Source organism: Elephas maximus, chromosome 2 (genome assembly GCF_024166365.1).
Source record: "Elephas maximus indicus isolate mEleMax1 chromosome 2, mEleMax1 primary haplotype, whole genome shotgun sequence".
Classification (NCBI taxonomy): Eukaryota; Metazoa; Chordata; class Mammalia; order Proboscidea; family Elephantidae; genus Elephas; species Elephas maximus.
In genome coordinates this window covers 102,639,600-102,653,724 of record NC_064820.1, presented here as the reverse complement: position 1 = coordinate 102,653,724, position 14,125 = coordinate 102,639,600, and the positions used below count along the sequence as shown (strand labels likewise).

At 39.5% G+C, this 14,125-nt stretch overlaps 1 protein-coding gene across 1 annotated transcript in view; it reads right to left on the bottom strand.

The window, feature by feature from the left end:
- FAM81B (family with sequence similarity 81 member B) overlaps positions 1 to 14,125 on the bottom strand; it is a 122,147-nt gene that overhangs the window by 96,603 nt on the left and 11,419 nt on the right. Inside the window, exons 2-3 of the mRNA XM_049868031.1 lie at positions 11,893 to 12,023; positions 8,499 to 8,563 (exon numbers count right to left, since the gene is read on the bottom strand). Of these exons, the coding sequence (XP_049723988.1) occupies positions 8,499 to 8,563; positions 11,893 to 12,023 (196 nt within the window). The remainder of the gene's footprint in view (positions 1 to 8,498; positions 8,564 to 11,892; positions 12,024 to 14,125) is intronic.

Sequence of the window (14,125 nt, the reverse complement as noted above, 5' to 3'; positions counted from 1 at the left end):
CTTGAGCAGAAGTTCTTAGGTCTGGTAAAAATTCAAAAAGGCTCCTGAGATGGAATGAACTGAGCTTTATCTGGGCAGTCCCTGTGCTGACTGATTTGTGGGTCTCTGTGGGTAATGTCCAACACCTATAGCTGTGCTTAACCACAGCCAGAGTCTTGCCCATCCCAGTTGGAGGCAGTCAGAAGATGATACAGAGAAAAGAATGAAAACACTGCACTGTGGCTGATGGTAGCTCCTTCCAGGTACAGCTACGATGCTGTGAATCCAGGCCCCCTTCATCCCCAGAGGGGCACTGATGGAGGAGGATCAGAAATCTATGATTGTGTCATATCTTCCATGCCACATGGGAGGAGTCAGAAGTGAAGATGTTCCTCTGTGTGTGTGTGTGTGTGTGTGTGTGTCTACACACGTATTGGGAGAATAGGTGGTGTGGATAGAGCAGTGATTAAGAACATAGGCTTTGGGGTGACAGAGACATAGAGTCCTAGGTTAGAATCTTGGATCTGTCACTTAGTGTCTGTGTGACTCTGGGGAAGTTACTTCATCCCTCTGAACTCCAGTGTCTTCCTACCTTATTGAATTATTGTGAGGATTAAAAGAGATGATTTGACACAGAGTAGGGAGTGGAAGCTTTAACAATGGGTGTGGTTAAAGGGGCCAAAATATTTGCAGTGTGGGAAAGGTCCACTGGTTAATAAAAAAACTTAACAACCTCAAGGCCTCAGGTATTCCTTTCTTCATAAACTATGCCGACTATTTCCAGCTTTCTGTCCTGGGAGTTAGTTCCCCTCAAAGATGAATACAGTATTACAAAATAAAACCACAAAGATCTCCAACCTAGTATGACTTATCCCATAGAGCTAAACCACAGTTTCATCTCCCTGTTTGGTATACTGTAATGTGAAATATTCATCTTAATCATGTACCAACAAAAGCAATGAATCACAGAATAATAAAATGTCCACCATGATGCTAAGGAAAAACCTTAAAAATGAGTATTGTCAGACCCCGAATGCCATATTCTATTCACTAAGAGAAATCATGAATCATTTATTATTTGCCCATTTGACTTACTGAAAGTTTTATGTATCCAGATTTTGAATAGCATTCTTTGGCTGTCAGCCAGACCCTCATGTTCCCAAAATGTGTTCCTGAGGGAATTCCTGAAATATATACATTGGCAATAGTCCAGCCCAGACAACTTCTCAGTACAAAACAACTTCATTTTCCTGATGTTCTTTTTGCTCAGGAAATTTAGACCTTTCCTCATGGGCAGCAGAAACTCAAGATTCATTCCACCCAGAGACTTTCAAATCAAGCCTAGATAGCATCATAGTCCAAGTTCATACTTCTCTTTGTTCCAGCCATCATGATGTTCTTGCTACACGACAGAAGTGCTCCTGTCTTAGAAATGTTGCTTTTCCCCCCTAGATATCCACATGAACAACTCCCTCACCTCCTTCTAGTCTTTGCTCAAATGCCAATTTCTCAATGAGACCTACCCTGACCAGATAATCTAACAATGCATGTCTCTCCCTCCCACTCGAATGGAAACACCGTAAGGGCTGGGATTTTTGTTATGCTTGCCAATAACTCTGCAATATATCTAGCACAATGCCTGGCACTCAATAATAGATACTCAACAGATACTCATAAATAGATACTCAATAAATATATGTGTGGTGCAATGGATCACTTTTATATGGCCTTTCTTGCCATGGCCTTGTAACTTCCACCAAATGATCGAGTGGGACTGTGCAGATAAGGTACTTGTGGCCCACCAAGGTGATTAGACAACTTGCTAATAATGCAAATAAGGTGCATGGCACCCTTGTGGGGTGGGATCATGCAAATAAGATGGATGGAACCCTAATGAAGGGATTAGTTAGTTTTGCCATCTGCTAGGCTTTAAAGAGCTAATCCCAGAGCAGAGAGGGGACCTCACTACCACCAAGAAGAAGAGATGGGAGTAGAGTGCATTCTTTAGACCCAGGGTCCCTGTGCTGAGAACCTCCTAGATGCAGGAGACAGAGAGAGCTGTAACACCAGAGACAGCACAAGACAGCTAGAAGCGGTGGAAGATAAGTGGCAAAAGCAGAACCAGGAGAATGGTGCAATACTGCATAATGGGCTTCCTGACCCATGGAGCAAGGTGGTTACAATGAGTGTGCAGACCTACAGAGCAAGAGAGCCAAGTGCCTTTGAGCAGGAGGCTTGCCGGTGGAGTGGGATACCTCTGGGCAGTTACAGGTGGAGCTAAAGAGCTTTGTAACACTTGACCAAGCTGGGCTGAGGCCAGGCTGGGCCAAAAGGCCCAAGGGGCTGAGGGGCTAAAGGCTGAGAGGCTGAAGGCCAGAGAGAGGCCTGCCTGTGGGCATGGCTGAGAAGCAATCCTGACTGAAGAACTATATCCCAAGCTGTTCCTGATCTGAATTGGAACCTGTTAGTTCCCTAATAAACTCCATAATTGTGAGTATGGTCTGTGAGCTCTGTGTGGTCATCGCAACAAATTACTGAACCCAGCAAAGAAGTAGAGAGTGCTGTGGGAGGGTTGGTTGGTGTCAGAATTGGTAAGAAGGTTAGAGAGAGGAGGCATGTCTGACCTCCTCTTTATAGGAATCAGCCTTAGGCTGATGCTGATAGTGATTCTCTCTCTCCTTCTGAAGTTAGAGGAGGTCAGATGCCTCTACCACTCCAGCATTTTTACAACATGGTAAATGAATAAATGGTGATAATCAGTTTTTGAAGACCAAAGAATCTGAGGGATGGAAGAAGGCTTGGAAATTATTTGATTCAGCAGTGAGAAAAAAACTTGTTTTTTTTTTTTTTTTTGTTGTTGTTGGAGGGCCAATTCAAGAAAAATAAAAGAGATTCACGGTCAGAACTTGTTTTTATTCAAAATTAAATCTCATGGGGGTATAATGTATGTTTCTTAACCACCTGCTTTACTACATAGAATGCTTGCAAGAAAATTGGCTGTAAAATTATTATGTAGGAGAATTGAGAAGCAGAAGGCAGGGACAGCTTTCTAACCTGAATCCTGGAAATCTGGGTCTTATCTTGAACTCAAACAGCTTTTGGGACTCAGGCTACTCATCACTGGCCACTTGAAACCTCCACCCCACTTCATGGAGGAGTCATAGATTGCCCAGAGAAGAGAAAACATTTTCTTTTGCTCAAGGTCACATAGCTGATTAGAGGCAGATTCAAGGGTAGACCTGAGGTTTCCTAACCTCCATTTGGTGTTCCTGTCACCAGCACAAGAAAAAGAAGGAAAAGTGAAAAAGCTTTGGTTCTCTTCTGTTCAATTAAGCCTAAGTGAATATTGGATACACAGTTACCATCAGTGGAAATTTGGTCATTGTGAATTGTTGATGAATAAGTGAGGAAATAAAAATTATTTATTGTCTTTAATATGACATCACCATAACTGTCCTATAAATGATTGCAAGCATTCTGCTTCCCCTTGCATTATTGTTGTTGTTGTTGTGTGCTCTCTAGTCATTTATGACTTATAGCAACCCTATAGGACAGAGGAGAACTGCCCCATAGAGTTTTCTAGACTATAATTGCCTGTAATCTTTATGGGAGCAGATCACCAGGTCTTTTCTCCCGTGGAGTCGCTGGCAGGTTGAACAGCCAACCTTTGGAATAGCAGCTGAGTACTTAACCATTGTGCTGCGAGGGCTCCACATTATTAATATGATCTAACATTTAACAAGTACCCATAACAGGCAGGTGTTGCTCCAACTGCCTGAGGCGAAGAAGAGCCCGTTAAACACAGGTCTGCCTGTCTTTTTAATGGGTATATCTCTAACCAGCCCTTCTAATAGCATAGATATTACCTCTGTGGTTGCCGGAGCTTTTTTTTTTTTTTTTTTTTTGGTTGGTGTTATTTGAATTTAGTATTACCTGTAAATATACCCACATAAGGCAGAACCTCTGAAAATATGTGATATATATTCAGGCAGTTTAATTAATAGTGATTTTTACTTATGTAAGTTTGTATATCAACAAATCTGTTGCCACCCAATGACCACTACGACTTGAAAGATGAAGCTACGGCTTTTCCAGTTAAGCAGCCACCTAAGAGTCTACTGCTTTAATGATTGGACTGAAGTAGAGCTCTCAGGATTCATTTGGCTCACCATTGCTCTTCATGAAATCGGACAACTATAGTTTGTCAAGAACCAATATTCAATGCACCATGACGGGCTGCTGTACCAGTTAGCACAAGTACCAGGTGCTGTCGAGTCGATTCTGACTCAAGGTGACCCCACGTGTGTCAGAGTAGAACTGTGTATACTATATATAGTACCATATCATCTGTAAATAGGGACAGTTTTACTTCTTACTTACGGATTTGGATGCCCTTTCTTTTTTTTTTTTTATATTAACTTTTATTGAGCTTCAAGTGAACGTTTACAAATCAAGTCAGACTGTCACATATAAGTTGATATACATCTTACTCTGTACTCCCACTTGCTCTCCCCCTAATGAGTCAGCCCTTCCAGTCTCTCCTTTCGTGACAATTTTGCCAGCTTCCAACTCTGTCTATCCTCCCATCCCCCCTCCAGACAGGAGATGCCAACACAGTCTCAAGTGTCCACCTGATATAATTAGCTCACTCTTCATCATCATCTCTCTCCTACCCACTGTCCAGGCCCTTTCATGTCTGATGAGTTGTCTTCAGGGATGGTTCCTGTCCTGTGCCAACAGAAGGTTTGGGGACCATGACCGCCAGGATTCCTCTAGTCTCAGTCAGACCATTAAGTATGGTCTTTTTATGAGAATTTGGGGTCTGCATCCCACTGATCTCCTGCTCCCTCAGGGGTCCTCTGTTGTGCTCCCTGTCAGGGCAGTCATTGATTGTGGCCAGGCACCAACTAGTTCTTCTGGTCTCAGGATGATGTAGGTCTCTGGTTCATGTGGCCCTTTCTGTCTCTTGGTGGATGCCCTTTCTTTTTCATGCCTTACTGCTCTAGCTAGGACTTCCAGCAAAATGTTAAATGGGAGCGGTGATAAAGGGCATCCTTGTCTTGTTCCTATTCTCAAGGGGTATGTTTTTAGCCTCTCTCCATTAAGAATGATGTTGACCGTTGGTTTTGTATAAAAAAAAAAAGTTGGTTTTGTATAGATGCCCTTTATTATGTTGAGGAATTTCGCTTCATATGTATTTTATTGAGTTTTTTAAAAATTATGAATGGCTGTTGGACTTTGTCAAATGCCTTTTCTGTATCGACTGAGGTGATCATGTGATTGTTTTATTTATGTGGTGAATTACACTGATCGAATTTCTCTTGTTGAACAAATCCTTTCATGCCTGGTATGAATCCTACTTGGTTGTGGCGTATAATTTTTTTGATATGATGCTGAAGTCTATTGGCTAGAATTTTGTTGAGAATTTTTGCATCTATATTTATGAGAGATACTGGTCTGTAGTTTCCTTTTTGTGGTGTCTTTGCCTGGTTTTGGCATCAGGGTTATGCTTGCTTCATAGAATGAATTCAGAAGTATCCCTTCCTTTTCTATGTACTGAAATAGTTTGAGTAGTACTGATGCTATTCTCTGAATGTTCTGGTAGAATTCTTCAGTGAAGCTATCTGAGCCAGAGCTTTTTTTTGTTGGGTGTTTTTTAAAATTAACTTTTCAATATCTTGTTATGGGTCTGTTCAGATTTTCAACATCGTTTGTGTTAGTTTGGGTAGGTAATGTGTTTCCAGAAATTTGTCCATTTCCTCTAGCTTTTCAAATTTGTTGGAGTATAACAAAGCTTTTCAAATTTGTTGGAGTATAGTGTCTCATAATTCCCTGTTATGACCCTTTTTATCTCAGTTGCGTCTGTTGTGATGTCCTCCATTTCATTTTTTATTTGGGTTATTTGCATCCTCTCGTGTTTTTCGTTTTCAGTTTGGCCAGTGGTTTGTTGATTTTGTTGATCCTTTCAAAGAACCAACTTCTGGTTTGTTGATTTTTTTCTATTTTTTTTCTCTCTCATTTATTTCTGCCCTGATCTTTATTATTTCCTTTTTTTCTGGTGGCTGTGTGCGTCTTTTGCTATTGTCTTTATAGTTGTTCAAGTTGTGTAGCTAATGGTTTAATTTTGTCCCTTTCTTCTTTTTTAATGCATGTACCTATTGCTATAAATTGACCTCTGAGCACTTCCTCTGCTGTGTCCCAAAGGTTTTGGTGTGATGTGTTTTCATTCTTGTTTGATTCCAGGAATTTTTGTATTTCATCTTTAATTTCTTCTATTACCCAGTGGTTTTTAAATGGAAGTAGTTCTCAGGCCTCAGGGCACAGCCCATCTAGAAGGGGTTGACATGGCACACAGGATCAGCCAGGTAGTCAGGAGACAAGAAAAGAAGGAAAGTAGAGAGACATGAGAAACAGAAATGAAGAAAGAAAAAAAGGAAAAAATAAAAAAAGGAATGACCCCGGGGATCCCACCAATGTGGCTCCACAGACTGGGGAAGTGGCTCCCAAGGCACGCAGTACAGCCCAGTAAACTAGCAAACAAAAAAAGTCCTCAGGGATCCAACCAGAGTATCAGTACGGACTGGGGAAGCAGCTCCCCAACAAGCAGCCCTTCACAGTCTGTCAAGAAGAGGCAAAGATGGCATACAGAGCCAGGTGTTCAAGAGAAAGGAGAGGGAGGAGGTGAGAGGCAGGGAAGAAACCAAAAGAAGCTGAAAAATACAACATCAGTAACAAAGAAATAGCACTGAAGGAGCCAGCCAGTGTGGGCAGGCTAAATCCAAGCTGCACAGAGCTGATGCCTCCCAGCCAAGTGACCCTGGCCCACTGGAACGTGGCAGAGGCCAAGCAGGGGGAAGAAGGGTGGGGGGTAGGAAGGCATGTGCTGTTGGTAACTGGGTGCTCTGTTTCCTGCTAGGAGCTTGTGAAGCTGCTTTCCCATACTCCCTGTCCTCCAATCTCCTATAGGGGTCCAAGATGGGGCATTCTTGCTGCATTAGCTGACAGGGGACCTCTACTCATATCTCTCCTCACTCTCTGTTCTCTGTCAGTTTCTTATTCCATTTGGTGGTTGTTTGAGTTCTTTATCTCTTCATTTGATGCATAGGGTTCAAGGACTGATGTTTGTTTCTATTTTACTTCATTTCTTGGGTCTTTGCTGTGGAGAGACAGCGTAGCGCTTCTGTCTATAGCACCATGTTGGCTTTGCCTCCTCCCAACTATAATATTTTTAAACATTAAAAAAAAAAAAAAAATCCTTTCCTCTAATTTGATTCCACTTTCTCTAAAGTATTGATATATAGTCATATAATCAAACACAAGTTATGAACAGCATGAAAAGAGGTGAATACAACACGTTTGAAATATTTGGAATGTGTTAAATTCAATTGGCTAGCTAGATTAAGGAACTTCTTAATAGTGAAAATGTTGTAAATCAGTGAATATAAAATTATATCATTTTCATTATTCAAGGTAATTAACAAAAATTCAAAGTTCGGGATTTAAATTTTTCTCTTCACATCGACTCATTTCAACTATTTGGTTATTTTTCTTCTTTTGTCATGATGCATATTTTAGAATGAGAATTATTTTAAAGCAACAGGGGACCCTAAAAGAAAACCCAATGCCATCAAGTCAATTCCAACTCATAGCAAGCCTCTAGAACAGGGTAGAACTGCCCCATAGAGATTCTAAGGAGTGGCTGGTGGATTCAAACTGCTGACCTTTTGGTTGTCAGACAAGCTCTTAACCACTGTGCTACCAGGGCTACACAGGGGACCCTAGAGAACTTCTAGTCCAACCTCTTCATTTTGAAAATGAAAGAATCAAGGCCCAGACATGTTATGGGACTGACTGAGGCCATACAACAAATGAGTAGAAGGGCTGCGAGTAAACTCCAAGTACCTTGAAAATATTACTGGAAGCATCAGACCAAATTTACTTTGACATATGGAATAGAAAAACACTCAAATTAATATGCACTGCCTCTGCAACCCCACCTTTACAGACTAGAATTCTCGGCTCTTTTGGACAATGTACATGTATCAATAACCTGTCATTGTATTTCCCAAGTCCTCAGAGTTGTCCCTCTCCTACAGGCCTTTCCTGGATGAGCTCCAAATGTGGCACTGTAAGTAGTAAACCAAAATTTTATGATGGTTAATTTAATATACTTCAAAACTTTCTGAATTTTTATCAGGAAAGGTCAATAGATTTATTAATTTTGAAAGTCACAGTTAACCATATCTGATCTTGTTGTTTGTTGCTCATTGCCTATGCTGTATCAATTATCCATAAATCTACAGAAACCTACGTAAGTTATTTAAGAAGGAAGCAGTGAAATTGGCTTGCTCTGCCAACCAGAAAGGAATAGGATAGAGAAGTTCATCTTTCTGGGATTGCTTAAGTGAAGTTCTTTCTGAAAGCAAATAACTTAAAGGTCTCATGCAAGTACTTTAATCTTTGATTGAACCATTAAGTATAGTAAATATTAGTTAAAACTTATTGTAATTTAGACTTACTTGTCAATATATTCAACTAGATCTGTAGAATTCCTGGTTGACATTTTGGCTGGAGATAATCTTACCTAAAACGAAGGTCATAGATTTAAAATATATCATCTGCTACTCTACAAAGAAGTCTTATGCAACTTATCCTTATATAAATGTTCTAATTTTAAACAAAATGCATACCATTGATTATAGGCCACTAGTCCAATTAATCTTGTGCATGACCCATTTACGTTAATGACTAAAACAAAAATTAAGTTCTAAGAAAATACCGAAGAGCTGCATTTCATAGACTTGGTATCACAGTCAGGAAAAACTTTTTGGAAGAGTCAAAGCCACAGATTATTCCTAGATAATTTTTAATGAAATATTCAATCGTTATTGACAGAGTTACTAAAGAAGTCCTCACAGAATCAATTATTCTTGACATACTGATTTCTAAGGGGAACCAGCTAATTTCCCAAAGCAAACCTCCAAACTAGAAAACCAGTTTATTCAAGTATTTGTGTTTTCTAAGAAACGTGGATGCAAGACTACTACAAAACAAAAACAAAACAACCTGTTGCCGCGGAGTCAGAAATAAAAGCACAGAACACAGCTATTTACATAATTTACTGGTATTACACATAGACGGACATACCCCAGTGCCGTCGAGTTGATTCCGACTCATAGCAACCCTACAGGACAGAGTAGAACTGTCCGATAGAGTTTCCAAGGAGCGCCTGGCGAATTCGAATTGCCGACCCTTTGGTTAGCAGCCATAGCACTTAGCCACTACGCCACCAGGGTTTCCTAGACGGACATACAGATACTTAACTGACAACCTCAAATCCAATAAAATGATACTACTAGAAAGTTCTATTTGTATGAAGGTTCATAATTTTGCAGCATTTCTGTGAGGAAAGAGAATACCAAAGGTACTCACTTTTTTTTGCATATGCTAAAAATGCTTTAAACTTAAATGTTCTTTTATTCTTTGAGCCTGAAAACAGGACACAGTTGTATGCCAATTTCAATAGCCTGTCACTGAACTAGATTCAAAAGGGAGAGTGTGAATGGTATTCCACTTCAACTAAAAACTCGAATAAAATATATTCACAGGATATTTTTTGCTTGGTTTATCGTATATTATAATGGTGGACAGACTGCGTTAATAACCATGTGCAGAAATCATTCCTTTTGCAAATGTCCAAGGATCTATCACTTCTTAATTTAGGGCCTAAGAAACTTAATTGGAAACCTTCTTCCTCCAATAAAACTTGAAAAAAGATGAGTGCATTATCAAGGATGCTAATAAACAAGACCTGGCCTCCACCAGGCTCTCTTGACCCAGTCTACTTGGTGGCTGGCAACCAGAGCAAGCTTGAGGTTGCTCAGGAAGGAGCCACTAAGCTGCCATGATAGTACTTTAGGCCCTCCCTGCCCATTGCTGACAGGTCTAAGCTCAATCTTCTTTTCAGAAGGTCGATAAATTGATCCACTGAGCAACAGGTGCTGACATCATGGAAACCATCTCATTTCCCTAGGATTTGACTGGCCTTCTGCCCTGGTTCCTCTTTGGACTGCAGGTTCATACTAGAATAGTATTGAGCTCTGGACTCCTCAACTGCTTCATGCCAGCTCATGCCTCCTTCCTGTGGAAGTAGGCTTTTGGTATTCTTTAACAACTGGTTGCTCCCTGCCATGAGTCAGAATCTACTTGATGGCAACTAACAACAACAACAGTCAACTGTAAATATTTCTTGAATGAACATGATGAATACTATGTCCAAGAGGAAACCCTGGTGGTGTAGTGGTTAAGTGCTACGACTGCTAACCAAAGGGTTGGCAGTTCGAATCCACCAGGAGCTCCTTGGAGACTCTATGGGGCAGTTCTACTCTGTTCTATAGGGTCGCTGTGAGTCGGAATCGACTCGACAGTACTGGGTTTGATTTTTTTTGGTTTGTGTCCAAGAACACTAAATTATTGTACTCTTTTCTCTCTCCTTCTGGGCTGTAACGATTGGATATATACCTGTTTTTTTTTTTTTTTAAATGTTTGTGTTTGATTTGGAAAATCATAAGTATCATTCTCTTAAAAACATACCTACAACACACTTTTAAAGTGACAGATGTTAAGTCTGATGCTGAAGGAAAATTTAGAAAAATAAAGAAAAGTAAAAGATACAGAAAAAAAAGAACTCTCAAAATTCTACTACCTAAGGATTGTTAACGTATTTATTTCCTCTTTTTTTCTATGTAATTTTTCATGCATGTAAGACTGTACTGCATTTAAATTTTTATATCCTTGCTAATTGAATATACAAACCAGTTCTGTTTCATTCACATTTCTACACATGATTCTAACAAAACTGCCTCACAGTTGACTTGATGCAGTTGGTGGATCCATCTGTTATTATGGGATTTTGACCTGTGCCAGTTTCCACCTGTTCCATAATAATACTTTGAAATGTCAGTCATTTATGGCTTTCTGGACTATAAAATACTTTCCTGTATATGATGTGATTTCATTCTTCCAAAAGCACTGAGAGATGGATATCATTATCTCTAAGGATGACATTAGTAACTTTAAGTGACTGAAATCCTTCCTTATTACAGAAGCAGTGTAAGATGACTACTTTATAAAAGAGAAATTTGAGGAACAGAGACATGATGAACTTGCTCAAGGTCACATAGATAATGGTAATAATAATTGTACCACAAATGTTATTGATTGAACTCTTCCTACCTGAGCCCTTAAGTGACTCAATCAAACTTCACAACAACTTTGTATGCGAGGCCTAATTAGCTCCATTTTTATAGAAGAGGAAACACAGAGGTTAAGTAGTTGTCCAAAGTCACACAGCTAGTTCATGGTACAGCCAATAAAAAAAGAATAGATACCAAAAATCAGTGTTTGAGGCTGAGCTAGCTTTCTGATGCTTGTTCTATAATAATAGGCTATATCTTCTGATTAGGTGTTATGAGGATTACAAAATAAAATATAAAAACAGTGCTTGCTTTCAATGTTCTTTTTAATTACTGGGGAAGATATGACAAGTACTAGTAAGAGAAACATTTCTATTTAGCTATTTTCTTTTTTCATGATAGAGATCAAGTCTACACTTTGAGTTTGTCGTGATTTTTTTTTGAATCTTCATAAAAAAACAAATCATTGGCTTTGCTAATCTTTCCTGGCCCACATCTTAAGTCAGTCCAAGTAATGAATTTACAGTTTGAGACCCTTTTTCTTTTCAGCCTGTGCCATCATCAGTCACAATATCAAGTCACAACAAACAGGAAATGTGGGAAGAATGAAGAGAAAAGCCACTCTTCCAGTATACTTAAAACTCTCTAAGCAAAGTTAAGCTTTAAGAAAGCTGAACAAAATATTGTATTTTTAATATGAACATCTAAAAGTACTTGCTTTCTTCTCTTGGTCACTGGCTGAGCCAGGAAGGGGACCATCAGGTTCATCTGGTAGTTCTTTGGCAGTCGGAGAGGCACTTTTGTTTACATCTGTATCTAGGCAACCAGAATGCTGAATCAGATCAGGAACTAAGGCAAGTAAATTTTACTAGTAGTGGTAAGGGAAGTTTCTGTACATATGGCTAAGGTTAAAGGGGGGTTTCCAATTAGTTTGATGCCTTCCCTCTTCCCTCACCCCCATCCCAATTCTCCCCCCAACTCCTATCATAAGCTAGAACTATAAGCTAGTTCTAGTAAGCTAGAACTATAGATACTTCCAGAAGAAATTTTGGACACTTTGTTGAGGTTTGTGCACTCATTTAAATCAAACAGTTCTAAAATCATAGGTAATAATTTCTCATCCATTGTGCCCAAGTCATCTGAGTATCTCTTTTAAGATTGCCTCCTTTATTTGTATTAAGAAATGTAAGTAAGATAGTGAAATAGGAGAAAGCTAGAGATGTAACTAGTCCATGAACAGATACCTGAACTCATGGTGCTTGGTTTCCAAGCTTTACTTTTTGTTGATTTGATTTTTTGAAGGCAGTCAGAGATTTTTTTTTCTCCTCTCAGAAAGTCAAAGTACTAGGGAAACTTTATTGCATCCTGACCAAAGTCTTCACGTTTCTGGGGCATTTCCCCAAGAGTGCTCAGCAGCATTGTGACTGCAGGAAAGATCTGTGATGTCAATGTTTTTTGTCCTCATGCTTTAAGTCACTAAGTCCATGGTACTTAGCAGCTTCAAGGGTTTTCTTTAATGCTTATTGTCATGATAATCACTCCGTTCTTCATCTTTTTTTGCCTCAATGGGTGGGAAGTGGCCATTGCTAACGTTGATATTTCACACTGTTTCCCGATTTTACCTTCACAATTTGATAAGATACTAAAAAAACTAGTTGCCATCAAATCAGACCAAAAAAAAAAAATGAAATGCTGCAATATTCTCAAAAGTGTCTAAACCTTTTCAGGTATGGTAGTTAAGGTAGCTAACTGTTCTGGCCACTAGAGGGGAGTATCGCAAATGATGCAGTAATAATGACAGGTGTGGGTCAAGGCTTTAAATAAAATATTGAACTTTGGCTTTGTAGAGTAAACTTTATTCAGTTATGTGGCCAAAAGAGTGTGGATTGTTCCAGCTCTAAAACATTTCCTGGTTTTTAAAAGTAGAATTTGCATATTTTATTAATACTATTTGGCCCTCATATACAGAAATAATGCTATTGTCTCAGTTACTTTTCCAGTTATGGTGCTGAATTTGCCCTGCGCTAAGGACACACGATGTTGGGATGCAGAATGACAAGCTGGCCCCACAGATAAATGCAACCCATGATGTTGGCCTCAATGATGTCCTTTAGCGCTGAGCTAAACCCTCCAAACACAGAGATACAGTATTTCATGGTTTGCAAGCAGTCCAAAAGGCTAATCACACCACCCTAATCACCATCATCTCTAGCACCAAGAGAGACTGACACACTAGCTACTGAGAGCAGATGGCTACAGAATCTGAGAGAGTGGGTTGGAATCCTGATTCCTCGACCTACCTCACTTCTTCCGGCATTGGATTTCTCAACTGTAAAGTCGAGACAATAATATCGATCTCATAAGGTGGTTGGAAGGATGAATTGCAATAATACTCTTAAACAGCTCAGCTGAGTGCCAGACTGAGAATCCACTAAAAGATAGCTATTACTAGCAATTATTTCACAGTGTGGAAATTACCCAAGAAATAGGTAGGGTCTGTGTGAAAAAAGAAAACTGGATTTGACCTTACTTAATGGGATTTTTTTCTCTTCTTAAATTCAGTTTTCTAATCCATAGACAAGAAAGCTGAATTTAAGAAAAATGGGTCCCACTGACATGGAGAGCTCTAACTTGTTTATTCTCTAAACATAAATGACTGCTTGGTTTTTAACAGAACAATGCATGTAATGTACATATACCACTGAATTCCTACCTGCCCAAAGTGTCTATGGAAAATTCTTCTTGAAAGCCAATGATCTTCAAAGATCCCCCCAATGTGGGGCTTCCTAAAGTGCAGCCTAACACACAGAAGCCAAAAACATCCAATTTCTATTTTAAAAAAGTTAATAACATTGTATTCGAATATTAAATTTAGGCATAAGGAAATTCTCTGATGTGGTGGTCAATGAAGGGGGGGTGGTCAGTGGGGAGGTCACCCAGGAGAGAACCTC